We start from the raw sequence: 17,323 nt of genomic DNA on the forward strand, positions 1-17,323 counted from the left end.
ATCTGTATCCACTACAAGTACTGAAGCGCAGGCTGATCTAATGCTTAGCTCATTGAGCACGACAGCTCTTTATGGGCATGCTCTGTCAGGCAGAGGGAATCCATGGGGATGATGCCTTTGCCCAGTGCCTTAGCCTATGTCTGGAAGCCTTAAAATCATTTTGCATTTTTGGCATCCCTCTTACTCAAGTTTCTTACTCTAGAAGTGTAAATAGTGTTGATAACGTATAAAGTCTGAGCCTCTGAGGTTCTTGTGCCGCATAGGAATTGTAAATCGAGCCACTGTTATAGATTACATACATGGAATATTCATACTCCATTTTAAATTTAAGAATAGTTTAAACAATAAAAGTGATCCTTGTTTTGAAATAAGATGTTTTAGTGTCATTGTTTTTAAAGGAGTAGGTTAGGTACAAAATTATTTCTAGCCTACATGCATTGCTTAGTTCCCTACAACTGCCTATTCCTTAAAATTTGGTGATTTGGGAGGGGGGCTCAATTATCAATTTAAAGTCTGCTAAGCTGATATAAAGATTTCTGAAAAGATATTACCATTTTAAAAAGCAGGTAAGGCTCAATGTATAATTCACAGAGGAAAAGGGAGCATTTTCATTGTTTGTTCTTCAGAAAGTTCTCCAGCACTACTTCAAAGATGATAGACAATAGTCAATCTGCTTGGCTCTTCCATAAACCAGGGCAACATGAAAATTTACTGAACTACGTTTATCTGGTGGACCCCTTAAAATGTGACACTGACTTTCTGCTTGGAAGACAAACAGAAAAGTCAAAGATAGTGTAAGAGCCTCTGAAGCACCGTCAGCCCTTGGGGAGGTGCTCTGACAGGTGGGCTTCCTGCCCTCTCTTGCAGCCTCCCGGCACGTCTTAAACGTCTGTGGTCCCTCTGTGTTTACCTGATGACGGGTCTCTATTTCAGCTGCACCGTCAGGGCTGCCTGCCTTCTCCCCTCCGTTTTCTGTGCTCCTGCAAAGGCCATGTTGCTTTCTGAATGTTAACACTGGTTACGTGTCCAGTACTTTGCTAAGCACTTGATATGCATTATCTTGCTTTCTACAACAATCCTGGGAGGAAATAGCATTATTGTTGTTTTCCTGTTTTAAAGATAGAGGAACTGAAGCTGAAGTAACAAAGCTTACAAGTAGGGGATCTGGCATTTAACCTTAGGCCAGCCTCTCCCCTCCAAAGCTCATGAACTTGCCCATTCTCTTATCTTCCTTCTCATTTTTCATAACTGTGTATTTCCTCTGCTCTTTATCTCTGTATTGAGTCTTTTCAGTGTGTCTCTTTTTGTTCCATTCTCTAAATTTAGAATCATTTATTTCTTCTAATTTCCACTTTCCTGTTGAACTAACCTTTGTTTTCTTTCCCTTCATTGTTGACTTTTAATAAAGTAATCACATAAAATTTAGCCTATATTATTCAGCAAGCTCATCTCTCAGGATTGTTGACTGGAAAATAATAGCCACAAAAATAAATTTTAAAACAGTTCATCTGTTCAACCATGGGAATAACCTTTTCCTCTAATTTATAAACTATACTCAATGCTTTTATATCTCAAAAATTTTGGAGAAGAATTTCATAGGAGCTTAATTTATGGCATTGTATGTACTTGAATGTTCAATATGCATAATTATAAACTTTTAAAATCTCTAGTAAAACACTTGAGAATATTGTTGCCTTTAAAACCAGAACAATGGATTTATACTAGATATCTAAACCTTATATTTGAATCAGTCAATAGGGTGCTTTTCCCTCATGTAATTTTCACATTTTTTAAGAATTAAAAAAAATTGTAGGTATGGTCATGTTGGATATGGGAAAATGGGATAGTATTTTCAGAAAGTATATTTTGATATTTTATTCATGCAAGTCTTTTGCAGCCTTGATGATAAAGCAACTATAGCTAAAGAGGATTTCATCGATCTCTATTTGAATATAGATTCTATGTTGACATAGAAGGATATGATATTGGTTGCTAGCAATGCAAACTCAAGGTTTTGTTTTGAAGGAAAACCAAATTATTTGGTGCATCCTCTAACTTGTACAAGTTTATTACTCAAAGTATAGGACTGAAGAATATTATCAAGTGATCCCATTGGGAGATCCATTTTTTTTTATTTCTATGTGTATCATAGTGTATATGTACACATGCAGAGAAGACATTTTGGAGAGAGATACACACAACTATAATAACAATGGTTGCTTCCAAGGGATATCCTTGAGGTTGGGGGGCTGTTGAGAACAAGAGAGCCCTCCCATTTTTTCTCCATGTACTTCTATATTGCTTGTATTATTATCAATAAGCACAGGTGACTTTTGCAAAAAGAAAAAGAAATCAATAAAACAGCATTAGTTATAATAAATCTTGCTTATATTCCAGTTCCACAACCTCCTAGATTAGAACCTCAGGAACCCAATTCTGCCACTAGCACCACAATCGCAGTCTACTGGAGCATGAACAAAGAAGATGTCATTGACTCATTCCAGGTTTACTGCATGGAGGAGCCACAAGATGACCAAGAAGTAAACGGTAGGACTGCCAACACATACTCAGATGCATATGGACATTTCTACATCTTAATGTGTAGTATTTAAGCATATACCTATTAGGACTCTTTCCACAAAGCGTTTGTAGCCACTCATAAAAGCAACAATGAACCAGCAATTATATAATGAAATGACATATAAGCAAAATTTGGAAATCAGGACCAAAGGAAACGAGGATGAATAAATATTATCCTAATGATGAATACTTTAACATGAATAAAGTTCATGAATGAATACTTTTCAACATGAATATTTGAACTGAAATTCAAATTTGGCTTTGAGTTCTCAGGTCAACAAGAGCAATTGAGTGATTCTCATTTTCAGGCAGGAGGTAACATACCAAAGTGTTGAAAACAAAGTTTCGATCAGAACTGAAGTCTAAAACACAAGCATAAAGTGTCCCACTTTGTAGAGGAGAAATGAGCTGTATATAGGACACTGTCCTCCACAGTAATTTTAGTGCAAAAGCAGCATTGGATATCATGGTTGGCATTTTCTCAGATCCCCCTTTGATAAAAGCTACAAACAAACTATAAAGGTAAATTCAGAGTTCACACTTCTCAAGGCATGAGAAGACTGTATGGTGTAGTCTTCTGGTGTCCCAAATTAATGTGAAGATAGAGGTAAAAGTGCTTGGGAGGGTGAATGGATTGCATGTCTTACAGTTGAGCCTTTTGTAAACATCTCTCTGTTCAGTAAGACCTCTAATAAGTCCTAGAAGCCAGGCAGTTTGATGGATCAGAGTTGGGAGTGCTGACATTCTGTGTTGCCTGTTGAAGGTGGACCCATACTTTTGGAAATTAGATGAGCATGTGACAAGATTGACATGGCATAGGAACCAATTTGTAATAAGAAATGAATTATAACTTATTTCACTGTTAATCAGTATTTAAGTCTTTGGGGATGTCATGTGATACTTAAATTAGAAAAAGTAAGAAAGCAACCATAGGCGTATTGTTTTGTAAAGTTGGCTAAATTTGTCTGTAAGAACTCATATCTTATTGGGAACCTATTACCATATACCTGTCACAGCACAACAAGAAAAGTGCTCTTATTCCCACTTGCAATTGAGAAAACAGATGTGAAATTAAATAATTTGCCCAAGACCACAAAAATTACTTGGGACCAGGACAGGTTTTAAATAAAGATCTTTCAGACTTCAAAGCTTATGTTTTTATTTGCTTGACTCTGTTTTGTTATACCAAACTTCACCTCCCTGTATATCCAGTTATATCAAAGAACCTCATGGCTCTCCAAGACTCCTCTTAACAACTGTTAATTTCCTGGAGTACTTTATAAAAGTGCTTCACCTCCCCACCTTCCCCTGCCATGCCTCAAACATACCTGTCTTGTGTCCCATTCCTTTGATGCCTTGAACTCTGCTGATGCCAGTTCAATAACTGTGATACTATGCTGTGTGTAATAGGTCCCCAATAACATATATTATGTGCTTTGTTAAAAGGAGTACCAGGCTAAATGACTTAGTCTAAAAGGATAATTCTATTGAGAATTGCAGTCCCAGGTTCTAGGCTATGGGGGAAATGTTTTTCAGTGTGTATATGTCTTTATGATGTTATTTAAGCCAAAATTTCATCCAGAAAGTATATCTCACTGGTAAAGAGAGATGCAATTGAAGAAACCTGCTGAGTTAAAGAGTTCCTAAATTTACTTTAAAAGGGAATAATCTGGGTTTCTTAACTGGAGGGGTTTTGAAGATATGACATCCTAGAATAATATGAGAGGATACTTAGAATTATCAGAGGCTAATTTAGAAAAGAAAATCGTTCTTTTAAAAGGAAAGAAATTTCAGTAAGACTGATCAGATTGGCCCAAGGGGCAGGTGTTCAGAATGTTACTGAGTAATATTTACTACTAAAATACTTAAAGTAAAATAAGTAATTTTAGGAAATGTCTTGGTTGAACAAAGTTATTTCTTAGAACAGTTTATGCTCTATCAACAGGGTTTAAGTATTTCTATCAATTATGGAAATCTCTAGTTGAAAGAATTCTGGAATTCATGATAAGAAATCAAGATTTGAAACTGAAAATCGTACTGAATGGTTTGCTAATCTATACAGATGCTTTTTAACAGTGCACATTTAGGAAACATGGGATTGTCCTTATTTTATTAGGTACTCCTTTAAAATATTGTCATTGCTTCTTAAGACTTTTCTTGAGAGTATATTACTAGAATTAACGTAAATTCCATGCAATTTTAGTATTTGCTATTAAAACAAGTTACTTTAATTGCGGTATATGAAATTCGAAATCTTACTGATGTGCTATTATGTTCTGGTAAGTGTTCACAAGTAATACTATGTCATTCTACTTATCTTTTGGAATGTTATTGCTTGAATGTTCTTAAATGCTATCTACCACTTAGTGATATCTGTAAGTTTATCAGTTTGTATTTCCCACTGAAAAATGTGTAGTTGGATTTTTCTAATAGCTATAGTTTTCAGTTAACTTAGGAAGATACCTCAGAGTTTATGATTGTGTTTTATGCTAGATTTGGTAGAAGAATACAGAGTGACCGTGAAAGAAAGCTACTGTGTTTTTGAAGATTTAGAACCTGACCGATGCTATCAAGTGTGGGTAATGGCTGTGAATTTCACAGGATGTAGCCTACCCAGCGAAAGGGCAATCTTTAGAACAGGTAAGGAGATGGAGGGGGCTTCCCAGGTGGTTCAGTGGTAAAGAATCTGCCTGCCAAGGCAGGAGACGTGGGTTCGAACCTTGGGTTGGGAAGATCCCCTGGAGAAGGAAGTGGCGATCCACTCCCGTATTCTTGCCTGGAGAATTCCATGGACAGAGGAGACTGGCGGACTATAGTCCAAGGGAGTCACAAAGAGGCGGACATGACTCACCAACTAAACAACAATAAGCAACGACAACAAAAAGGAGATGTTAAGGGGGTGTTAAGAGGCAATACTCAGTTCTTTACAGACTATTAAGATCAACCAATAAGCATTTGTTAAGCACCTGTTGCAGGCTGGGTGTTGTATGGTGCTGCATTTGCAATAGTGAATATGACTGGGCTCCTCTTCTCAAGAAGCTCATACTCAAGTGGGGGAGATACCAAACAAAAAATCATGGAAAATGTGTGGTAAGGTCTGTGATCCGGAAGGATATCCAAGACTGGCTGGGGCAGGGACAGGCTCAGGAATGACTTCCTAGAACTTATGCCTAAATGGACTCATTAAAGGACCAGTTGGAAGTAATATGTTAGAGGAGTGTATCCCATCTGAAGAAGACATATGAGCACAGGTGTCAAGGTAAGAAAGAGTAGGGAGTGTGCAGAATACAAGTAGAATTTTGGTATTATTTCTTTGACTTAAAAACAAGGAGAAAAGGACATGAGTTAAGAAAGGCTAGTACATAGAGTTTACACTTGCTAAGGTTAGAAGCTCAGGCTTTCTCATATGGGTACTAGGAGCCCCCAAAAGACTTTTCAGCAATGGTATTCAGCTGGAAATGCATTCCCATTTGGAATCTTTTCACAGGGGCTTAAGCAGGTGTGTCATACGCCGAGTTTGCTTTGTATTTCAGATAATTGTAACTCCCTTAGGGGGAGAAATGACCCACTCCCCCTGTTTTATCCTTTCTTCTAGCCTTTTAAAACAACTTATTGAGTACCTATTGACGGCAAGGTCATGGCAGCTAACTTTTGTGTAAAGGAAGGGACAAAAATCTTCATATTCATTTGCTTGTATATGTAAGAAGAAACCCTGGTAGGATTTATAGAAGAATTTATACAAAGCTACTATTAGAAGCTGTTTGAGGATGGGTGAAAACTGGGCAGTTTGAAAGCAAAGATGAGAGGGAGACCTTTCACTATGTATATTTCTATGTATATTTTACCTTTTGGGTTTTCAACTCAGGACATGTTAAAAAAAAAAATTAAAATCATCCCCAAGCCCAGTGACCAGGGAAGCAGAACTGCCATAGACAGCTCCACAGCTGCCCTGATTCTCTCCCCGCAGCCCCCTCCACCCCTGTGATCCGGGCTGAGGACTGTACCGTGTGTTGGAACTCAGCCACCATCCGCTGGCGGCCCGCCAGCCCGGAGGCCACTGAGACCTACACTTTGGAGTACTGCAGACAGCACGCTCCCGAGGGCGAGGGCCTCAGGTAAGGACGCTTCTGCGTGGGAAGAGCCTGGTGTGCCAGAAACCCAGCGCAGGGCTCTTGACCAGCCTCTAAGTTTATGCTCACAGAGGGAGAAATGCTTCCTAAAACCCTGCTGTGCTAATGAAGCTGTGGACTGGATTTGCAACTCTATCACTATTCATAATGAACTCCAAGTTTGTAATAAAGCACACGCTATAATGCAGAATGGTGGCTCCCTTGTAAGAAAAATGTGTGTGAATTTTAATAAGATAGAACATTCTTTGAGGTATATTTCACTTGAATCATTAGACAGGATATTGCATGTGTTCTGTGCTTTTTTAGTAGTCATACAGAACAGGTACCACCTAACTCAGGAAACTAATAGTGAGCATGTATATAATGTAAATTTGAATGTCTCCATAATATATTGGCAATAAAAAGGAACTAATTACATTTATATTATCACAGACGTACTTGCCTCTTCTAGAGCATGAAAAATCTAGAGATTTTCCTGGAAAAAAGAAATGTAAAGCTCTCTCAATAAAAACTATGAAGCTAAAATTTATTAATAAAAGGCTGTGGGTCTTTGGTAAATGTTAATTTATTTACCAAGGTGGTGTTTTCTTAACCTCCAGTCTGTGGCAATAGGGAATGATGTTCGATGATGAATATTTAGATTATTATTATTGATATCCATATTTTGCTAGAGACATTTAAAAATCAGTAATTTACTGAGGTAAATTATTCTGGCAGGATATGGAACTTGGAAATAATGGTATGAAATCAGACAGCTTTTTAATAAAGTCTGTTATTTAAGCTCTTGATTATCTTCCTGATCAAGCCACAGCTATTTATTTAGTTATGATGTGAGGTTTGATTCAACTGAGCAATAATTATCATTTCTTTCAAGTATGTGAGGATGAGCTTCACAAAATAAGGATCAAAGGATGAATCAACGCTGAGTGGAGTGTGTAAGGGTGAGATGGAGGCATTTCAGCTGAAGTGAGAACACAGTAAACATACAAGAAACAGCGTCTCTGTTAATGTGCCAATTGCTGGAAGGCAGGACTCAATGATTAGCAAATAGCTGAGTGGTTAACTCAGAGAGAGAAACACATACACATACACAGACAGAGACAGAGAGACTTAGGAAGAGAAAGAAAGAATAGAGGAAGGAAGACAGAGTGAGACAAAGACAGAAACACCCAGAGATTATTACTGGCTTCTATTAAGCATTCACTATATACCAGGTCACTGTCCTAAATGCCTTATGTATGCTGCTTTATTTAATCCTTACATGCACTCTGAGCGCTAACGGATGATTTGAGAGCCTAGCAGCTAGTGAGTGGCAATCAGGACTCAAATCTTGTTTTGTTAGATTTCAGAATCCAAGCTGCTAACCACTGTTGAAAGTCACTCATGAGAGTCCTGGACATTCTCTGCATAAAAACTCTTGATGCTGTGAGAGCATTTGATCAGAAGTGCCTGAGTCCCCAGGCACTCTCTCCCATCATTCTCCATCATCAGTGAGGAAAACCCAGTTTTTTCCAAGGCAAGACCAGACCATGAAGGAGTGCTTTGGAGTGACTCATCCCTGTTATAGCATTGGTCCTCAGCTGGCATTTGCATAAATAATACCAGCACAGTTGGGTTCTTAAATCAGCAGAAATCTGGAAACCCTGAAACCTAGTAGCCGCTTCACTGAGGGAACTGTGATGTCATCGCATAAGTGTGGCTTCAGGGAGAAGGAAAAGGGGAGAAGGAAGGAGGGCCTTTGACATGTCAGGAGCTGTGCTAAGTCTCATCTAACCCTCTCGACAATTATTGAAGGGAGGTCATAACTTCCATTAAATGAGACTCAGGGAGGTTAAATAATTTGGCCAAGGTATTAAATGATGGAGTGAGAGTTCAGAGTCAGGATGCAAACTCAGGTTCATCTTATTTTTTCTACTAGTTCTAAAACTTGTATCATTACACAGACGGTGTTAACATACCTTAACAGCCTGACAACTTGGAGTTATTGTATATCCTTGGTTTCTTTTGTCATATGAAAAACATAGATGTAAAGAGAACCCCTTTAGTTAATGGTTTTCCTTTCTCTGGTCATTCTGAGGCTCTCAAAAAAAGTCGATTTGCTATCAACAATGAAGAATGCATTCCAAACAAATCCTTCATCAAAGCTAGAGAAATCAATGCCAGTTCCATTTCTAGGGAAAAAAAATGGCCTTCCATCAATTTCATTAAGACCAAAGTTGAGCTTATTAAAACATGACTTGTCATTCATTTATCCCTTTGAGACTTTGCCAGTGGGTTCTCTTAATTTTTCTTGCCAAAGGAGAACCTCTGAGAGGCTGGATAAGCAGAAGTTTATAGAAGTTATGGACCAATACAAGAATCCTTTGTTATTGAATGGACCTGGTCCAGCAAGTTTAGAAATGAAGGGAAATTCCACATTCTGAGCCTTGTTGATAGCTTGGGGCTGTGTTGGAGATGGAACTCTTTTCCAGTTAGGTGTTAAAAGACCACTCAGTGCCCGGAGGTAGAATGGTATGTTCAATCCACAGCTCAAAGATGACTCTTCAGGCTCTCTGGACACCTGATGAATCTCACAATAGATCGTTTTTAAGGCAAGCACGATTTTGTTGGCCGCAAATGACTACCCTGTTTATTTGATAAGTCACATCAGAATGCTCCCTCACGAATACAAGAAGCCTCAGTGCCTTATATTTCTGGTTGGCATCAACAAACTGTGAAATAATTCATCCTTAATTTCAGAGGCCCAGGGCTGCAAAACTCGTTTGTATCTTTTTTGGTTCTCCAATTTAAGAGTTCAGGAGGAAAAGAAAATTCGACTCTTTCAGAGTGGTCATGTGTCTTGTGTCTTTGACCGTCTGGTTCTTAAAACCAGCTTTAAAACATTGCTTACAATGTCTGATGGTTCAAAACTCTACTAAACATTAGCTATTTAGCAGTCATCTATATTGCCAGCCTCTAGGATGTTAGCTGTAGACAGCTAGTCAGACAGTGGAACTGATAAACAAAGAATCTCAACATTTTATCACCCCTAGCTAACAAAGCAAACCGTCCCTAGTTTTCCATTTTATTAGAACCACATTCTTCACTTTGGTTTTCTGCATAGCAGTGCATAATTAAAGTTATTTTGTGTCTTGGAAAGAACAGCAAGCCAAGGATTGTCTGATCCCACTCACTTGTTGGCTCCATAAAGGGGTTATTATGTAAAGTTGCAGCCTCAGTGCTTGGGACAGTATCTGGCATATTGTAGCTACTCAATACGCATGTGTTACCTAAATGGGTATATATCATTCACATTGAATACATAATACTGACAAGAACAATGAAAGTTAGGTCAGTTTTGAGGATAATGTCATTCAAAATCGGAAAAAAGCCAATTGTGCCCACAGAGTAAAGAAGAATGGTGAATGAGTTAATTTTAGTGAATGGATACTTAATTAGGAGATAGGACTAGTCTAACTTGGAGGACTGGAAACCTTTTCATGGATCACTTATAGGGAAGGACACTTATAATCTTTTTTTATCCATTGGTTACATAACCCTTGCATACATTCTAGGTTCTATGCAAAACCCCTATGCTAAATCAGATGTAAAAACAAAACGCATACAAAAACCCCATAAAAAACTGGGTAAGAACAGGAAGCTTCTCTGTGCAGCTCTTCATTACAGGTCTGTTTAATGAGTGAATGAGTAGATAAATGATGGCATTAGCCAATCTCCTTTTGTCCTTGCCAACTCCAAGTCATCCCACTGACTGGAATCTCTAGCAAAGAAAAGATGGAGAACTGAACAGAACTAAGAACTAAATGAATTTAGATATTTCTCACCCTCAATCCCTGAAAAGACAGACAGCCTTAAAAGCTCTCGTCTGGAGTAGGAAGAGAAATTGAAATGAAGAGGGGAAAAAAGGATGACTAATATGAAATTGCACATACGCACACGGGGGGCACTGATTACCCTTTAGATTAGGGAGTCTAATTTTGGTTGCCAGAACAGAAACACATCCATCTTCAGGCTGGCATTCGCTCTCCCAGAACGATGACCTCTAGAAATTCCGAAAAGATGCTGGTCGACCTCTTAGAGGAGCTGTTTAAATGCAGTGAGCCCATTGCGCTCCCGAGCCTCCTGACGTGGTGTCTGAAAGAGCCGAGCAGTTGTCTCCATGCCATCATCCTCACAGAAAACACATTCGCATACTTTGGTGTGTGGGCACTGTGGCTCCGGCCCAGCAGTCGGCCCCTGTTGGGCTCGGGGGTGGGCGGGAGTGACAATCCCCGGCTTGTGTGTGGGGGCTGAGGGAGCTCCTACTCACCCTTTCCTGTTTTTCTTTGAATGCTCTCCTCAGGTTGGGTGGGCTCAAAACACTTTCAAAAATTTTCCACCGCTCGGCTGTTTCCTCAGCTGTTCTGTCTCTCCTGTGTGGAGAGAAGTCAGCAGAACTGTGGGTGGAGGAGGGAAAGCTGAGAGAAATATAGTACAGGGATTAGCCGTGTGGGCTGTGCAGAAAGAAGCTGCGTACTGAATGACCAATCTGTGAGACTCAATACGCCGCGAAAGCGGTTGGTGGTGCGCCTCCTGCTCCCCGGCCCCGGCCAAGGCGACTGGTGCAGAGACCCTCCTGGGTCACCCTCCCTGGCAGCCCCCTCAGGCTGGGCTGGGCTCCGGGGGCTGGATCTGTGAGCTCCTGTTTCTCCTGCTTCCAGCTTTTGGGGTCACACGTGGTGGGGCAGGAACAGGATCATCTGTCACAGCTGGGTGATCTAGCTGGGGACACCTGCCACTTGGTCCCTGTAAGGAAAAGTAAGGGTGAATTTCCTGATGAACTCAATGCCTGATCAGGAGATGAGGAATCCCAGCATTTGAAAAAAAAAAAACAAACGTTTTTTACTAAGCTTTCAGCTGGACAGGTGATGACTGACCACACAGTCTAGGGCGAGTGATTTGACCTTCTGCACAGCCTGTGGGTAAAGCAGACAGTCATTCCTCCCCCATGCTTGCTTCATAGGGTAACAGGAGCACCACTGACATGATTGGGCCAAAATTCACTGAGTAATTAAGAGCGAATAGGATAACCTCCCCCCACTCCCCACAACTCCACCTCCACAGAAATTCTTGGCATTCAGCTTGTTCTAAATGAAATCTTTCTTCCCAAATGAATCTGATTTAACTTTGATCATTTAAAATTCTATACACCTCCTGGTTGTATAGTAAAACCTCAGTCAATGGAAAACCAACCTCTTCTTTTTACTTTTAACTTATGATCTGTCAGTTTTCAAAACGATTCCAATTGTTCACAATGAAAGACTCAGTCATACTAAAGCCACTAAAAACAACCCTGTAAGGGCAAGAGCCAGATAATGCAGAGGTAAGGAGACTGTATCACAAAGCACAGGTTAAGAACAATACCTCAATGGAACATGCAATTTAAATATGAACTTCCTGGCAGCTAAAGTGCAAACAGAAGAGTGGGGGAGAGAGCAAGAGGGAGAAAGAAAGAGATTACATAACTCTTCTGTTTTAAAAAAGGAAGCCCAGCACTTCACTAAGAGAGACAATTCTGGACATTCAGTTATAAGATGAATTTTTCATGTAGATCTTTATATAAGGGCTATTGAACAAGATAATAGTGATTGTCTTCAAGAGCAGTTTTACAAAAGATGCAAAAGCATTCCCTATGTAACCATTTTTTAAACGGGCTCTGAAAGCATGATTTAAATCGCCATTCTGTGCAGGTAGTTCTATGGGACCTCAGGTAACTGTCCACCTGTGTGACCTTGGAGTGGTAAAGGAGAGCTTGGAGAATCCAGAAGAATGAACAGATGTTACTAGGTTCTTGGGATTCTCTGCCTGAAATGTAAATGGTATCATTCAAACTTTGGAGGGTAACTAACTATAGAGAAAACTAAGCTCTAGGATCCTTCTGCTGGAAAGATCTCTTTGATTGACTCTCTGTGATTGTGTGAGAGATTCTAATTATAGGAAAGCCTGAGTTCCATGGGTCATCAGGATTCTGCCCTCGTGTTATGTTTCTACACTATTATGAACTAATAGTGATGTTTAGTTAACACTGAGTCTTATAATAAGACTCATTTATCAAATGAAAAAAAAAGGCCTGTTGAAAAATATTTATTTACTCTGTTTAAAAAAAAAAGTCAACATATAAAGAATTTCCTTCTTAATCCTGATTGAACCAAAAATTTTCATCTTAAACAGAAAATTCCATGTTTATGGTTAATTAAGTTTTTATAAATGGCTTCCAACAGCTGAAACTGTTTCGTTAGTTGTCCTTGAATTTCATGTTGCTTATGTTCTCATAGATTTTTCTTCTTATTTCTGTTTCTCCTTCCCACCCCTTCTCACCCTGTGCTATCTTACAATTATGTTTTTCAAACCTAACAGATCATTAAAACAACAACAACAACAACAACTGGGATACTCGTCAGAGTTTAGATTCACAGGCCCCTCTTAAGGATTCCTATTCAGAAGGTCTAAAATGCCCAGGCAGGTATGGGAAACACTACTTTACTAGCTGGTCCCCATAGAGCCCAGCAATGTGCTCTCTTCACAGTTCACGTTAAATGGTGTTGATTGACTGGCTGAATGTTGGTGCTGCCAACCATAAGAGCCCACTGTGTTTTTAAAAAACAGTTCATACTTAGCCATCTGTCTGCTCTGCAGTGACAGCACCATCCGTAGGCTGCTTCCAGGAGTCATGGCACTGGGTTTCTCCATGTTGTTTGTACACATGCCGCCCCCTTTTCCTGGGAGGAAATATGTTCAGATCCAGGTATTGGACTCGGCAGTGCAGGGGATCACTGCTCCTCGTGGTGACCAGCCCTCAGCTTACCCTGAGCACATGTACACCTTCCATCCAACACAAATTGTTGAATTATAAAATTCCTAGAGAAGTTACTTTCTAGAATTCAAACTAATGTGCATTTTGCAAACACATTTAACCAGCTTCTGAACTTGAAATATAGCTGTGAAAGTAAATTGTTTAATTAATTTCAGATGGATAATACATAAATATGGTACAAATTCAAAAGACATAAAAAGAATACAGTGAAAATTGTCTCCTTTCTATCTATACTTCATTTACTCATTTCTCCTTGCCCCCAGAGGCAATTACTGTTAACTGACTCGATGGACGTGAGTCTGAGTGAACTCTGGGAGTTGGTGATGGACAGGGAGGCCTGGCGTGCTGCGATTCATGGGGTCGCAAAGAGTCAGACACGACTGAGTAACTGAACTGAACTGAACTGATGCATATTTATCTTTTTAGATAGTCTGTGCATATGTAACAGCTATATTTTTTCAACAAATTGTAGCATATATATTTCTTCCACCTTATTTTTCTTATTTAAAAATATTTCTTGGTATCTCATGGCAATACGAATGGAACTGCATTGGTTTTAAAAAAAACCAATTTCATTGTAATCTAAGAATATAATCAATTTATTTGACTAATTGAGAGGCACTTAAGTTGTTTCCATTGTCACAAAGAGTGCTGCAGAGAAAACCTTGTACATATATCATTTCATACATGTGCAAGTCTATCTGCAGGGTAAATTCCTAGAAGTATCATGATTGGTTGGAAAGTAAGAACATTTTGAGTTTTGATAGATATTAGCAAATTGTCTCCATAGACTCTGTAGCTGTTTACACTCAGGCAGGCAGCATGTAAGAGTGTTTGGTTCTCCGTACTTTTGCCTGCACAGGGTGTGATAAAACTTGATCTTTCACAGTTTGATAAGTAGAAAGTGTAATCTTATTATAGTTTAATTGTGCATTTCTATTATTGGGTTGAACATCTTTTTGTATGTTTCAGAGCTATGTACTTCCTTTTCTATGAACTTTTCATTTCCTTTACCTATTTTTTTCCTATTAGAGTATAGTATTTTTTCTTATTGATTTGTAGAAGTTCTTTGTTTTTAAAGGACATCAGTCTTCATCTATGATACAAGCTGCAGTTTAAATTTTTTTTGCCATACATTTTTTTTAATGTTAATACTAGTTAATACATACTTTCAAGAGGAAGTGTGGAGTAGGGAATCCAACTTAATTTTTTCTAATATGGCTATCCAGCTTTGCCAACATTTTCCTTTCTGATTTGAAATAGTTCCATTATTATATATTTAAGAATTTATGTGTTTGGTGCTATTCCCAACCTTTATAAACTGTTCCACTGACCCATCTATTTATGCCCTGGTACCATGCACTGTTTATCATTATAACTTTATAATTTTAGAAGTCATGTAGATTAGGTTGCCCTTTCATGACTTGTTTTTTTTTTTTTTGCTAGTTTATTTCTCACATGACCTTTAGAGTCAGACTGTGTAGTCCACTCTAATCCTCTGCCCCTGATAATTCGGTATTTGTAGAGACCATGTTAAGTTGATAGATTAATTTAGGGAGCATTGCAGTTTTTATGATTGTTGCATTTTCCTTTCCAAGAACTGATCTGCCTTTCCTTTTAATCAGGTCTTTACTGGGCTTTCCTTCATCATCATTTTCAAAAATAGTTTTCATATAAATCCTACACACTTTTGCTATGTTTGCCACTATTCTAAATAAGGTCTTTATTTTGCTTTATCTTCTATCTAGTTGTTATTTGTATATGGAAGATTTTGATTTTTTATATTAGATTCACATCTAGCTATTTCACTAAATTCTGAGTTTTTTAGCTGAGTTTCTTCGGTTTTCTAGATAGCAGTCATATTATCCGCAAGTGATAATAACTTTACCTCCTGCTTCTCAATTTTTTTAACCTCATGTCTCTCTCTGATTTAATGGGAATGCTTTTAGTATTTTCTCATAAGCATTAAGTCCCTAATGGTTTTCTACTTCATAAAGATCCGTTTCAGTTCTCATGTGAGATATTTCTTGCCCCATTGTCTATGGATAGTTGTGGCAAACTTTTCAGTCATCCCCTGCAAAAACTAAAGAATGAAAGGGCTCAAACTAGAGAAGCCTTTGTTACATTGGGCAAACATCGGCCTTCTGGGGTCTTCCACTCATTTCCATCTGAAATAGCAAAAGAGGGACCAGTCTCATTCACATGGCAGCCCTTCAGACTTCTGAGAAGACAGTAGGTCTCCTTTGAATATTTCTCTCTGCCTTACAACACTGGGGTTTAACAATATTCACATTCCCAGAACTTCCAATATCAAGCCTTCCCTTCCCACTGTACTGTGGTGCTTGTAGAGGGGATCCCACACTTATGACCCAGAGTGACTCTTTGAGTCATATTTCTTATTGTGTTTTGGATTTTATTATTGGCCCTGAACTTCTAAAATCATCAGACTGGTCACATTGTTGATAAGACTGAAATCTCTTCTTACCTAAGCACCAATAACTCACTGGAGTTCCATGTGCTATTGAATCAATTACCTCAATTTGGATATTCTGTGGATTTTAATTCTCCTCCAGACTATGTGAAGCTCATTATAACCATGTGGATTCAGTTGCAATTCTGACAAGTTTTTGGTTTTGAAATAAAAATATCATCATCTATGGAGGAGTGCCACTCTTCAGATTTCAAATTGCAAAATTTGTGAAGTTTTCATGTGGCTCAACAGTAGGGACAGCTGACATGAAAACTTTTGCGGCATTCAAGTGAGGTCAGACAGAATAAATAGACATAGGGTTGAACCATTTGTATCTGAGCTTTTTTGCCTTCGTCTTGATGTTTGAGCATATGATAGTAACTTATAAACAATAAAACCCTACCATATTTCATATGACTTCCATTTTCATGCCTGGTGCTTTTGTAGATTCAGTGAGGGCATGGTGCATATTTTTCATGTCTACATGACCTGTTTGCACAGTCATCCCATATATTGGATTCTGTACCATGTAGACTTTTGTTCTTTAAATGACTAGTAAGACATAGCATGTAATTGACTCTCTCTCTCTCTATCTCTCTCTCTCTCTCTCTCTCTCTATATATATATATATATATATATATATATACATACACACATATAATTTCCTCCTTGACAGACTTCATAAAATTTAAGAACAAAACTTAACCCCAGAACAGCATCCTTGGCATTTAATAACTTCATTATCACAAAATGAAACCCTTATGTTCTGTCCAGTTTCTAGAGATGAAATTTCCTCACCTAGTCCTGTCAAGCAGGGGCAGGACCTGAGCATATGATAAATGATCAATAAATATTTATTTAATGAGTAGATGAAGTCTGAAATTCAGTTCAGATCTGAGTGTGCTTATTGAGACAATAAGCTTGTTATAATTAATGTACACTGAAAACATATCTTCAGTCATCAGTTCAAACAAGATCAGCAATACATTTACCCCAGAATAATGATGTAGATACTAGTTTAGAATTGTATTTTTAGTCATAGGACCTGGTGTTTTTTTAATTAGTTGAAGCATAATTAGTTGTCAGTGGACATGTAGCTCAATTTCATCCATCCATTCTCCCCTGCATCTAAAGAGAGTACCCTCCAAGGGCCTGGTCAGTTGGTAGGTTCTGAAATTACAACCAGTAAGGTTTGGGGAATTTACAGGGACCTTTCTCAGGGCCAAGTACTAAATAGCAAATACATAAATAGACCCAGGCTTCTCCCCTCTGTGGCCCCTCCTGCTGAGA

The 17,323-nt window shown here is 38.6% G+C and overlaps 1 protein-coding gene across 4 annotated transcripts in view; it reads left to right on the forward strand.

The window, feature by feature from the left end:
• Positions 1–17,323, forward strand: part of CMYA5 (cardiomyopathy associated 5) — a 99,137-nt gene that overhangs the window by 69,516 nt on the left and 12,298 nt on the right. For all 4 annotated transcript variants that reach the window (XR_011258420.1, XR_011258422.1, XR_011258421.1 and 1 more), the window contains 3 exons: positions 2,398–2,547; positions 5,074–5,220; positions 6,548–6,695. Coding sequence is in view for 1 of the 4 variants with exons in the window: in XM_069597558.1 (XP_069453659.1) it covers positions 2,398–2,547; positions 5,074–5,220; positions 6,548–6,695 (445 nt within the window). In the remaining 3 variants the exon portion in view is untranslated. The remainder of the gene's footprint in view (positions 1–2,397; positions 2,548–5,073; positions 5,221–6,547; positions 6,696–17,323) is intronic.

This window comes from Ovis canadensis, chromosome 7, assembly GCF_042477335.2.
Source record: "Ovis canadensis isolate MfBH-ARS-UI-01 breed Bighorn chromosome 7, ARS-UI_OviCan_v2, whole genome shotgun sequence".
NCBI classification, from domain to species: Eukaryota; Metazoa; Chordata; class Mammalia; order Artiodactyla; family Bovidae; genus Ovis; species Ovis canadensis.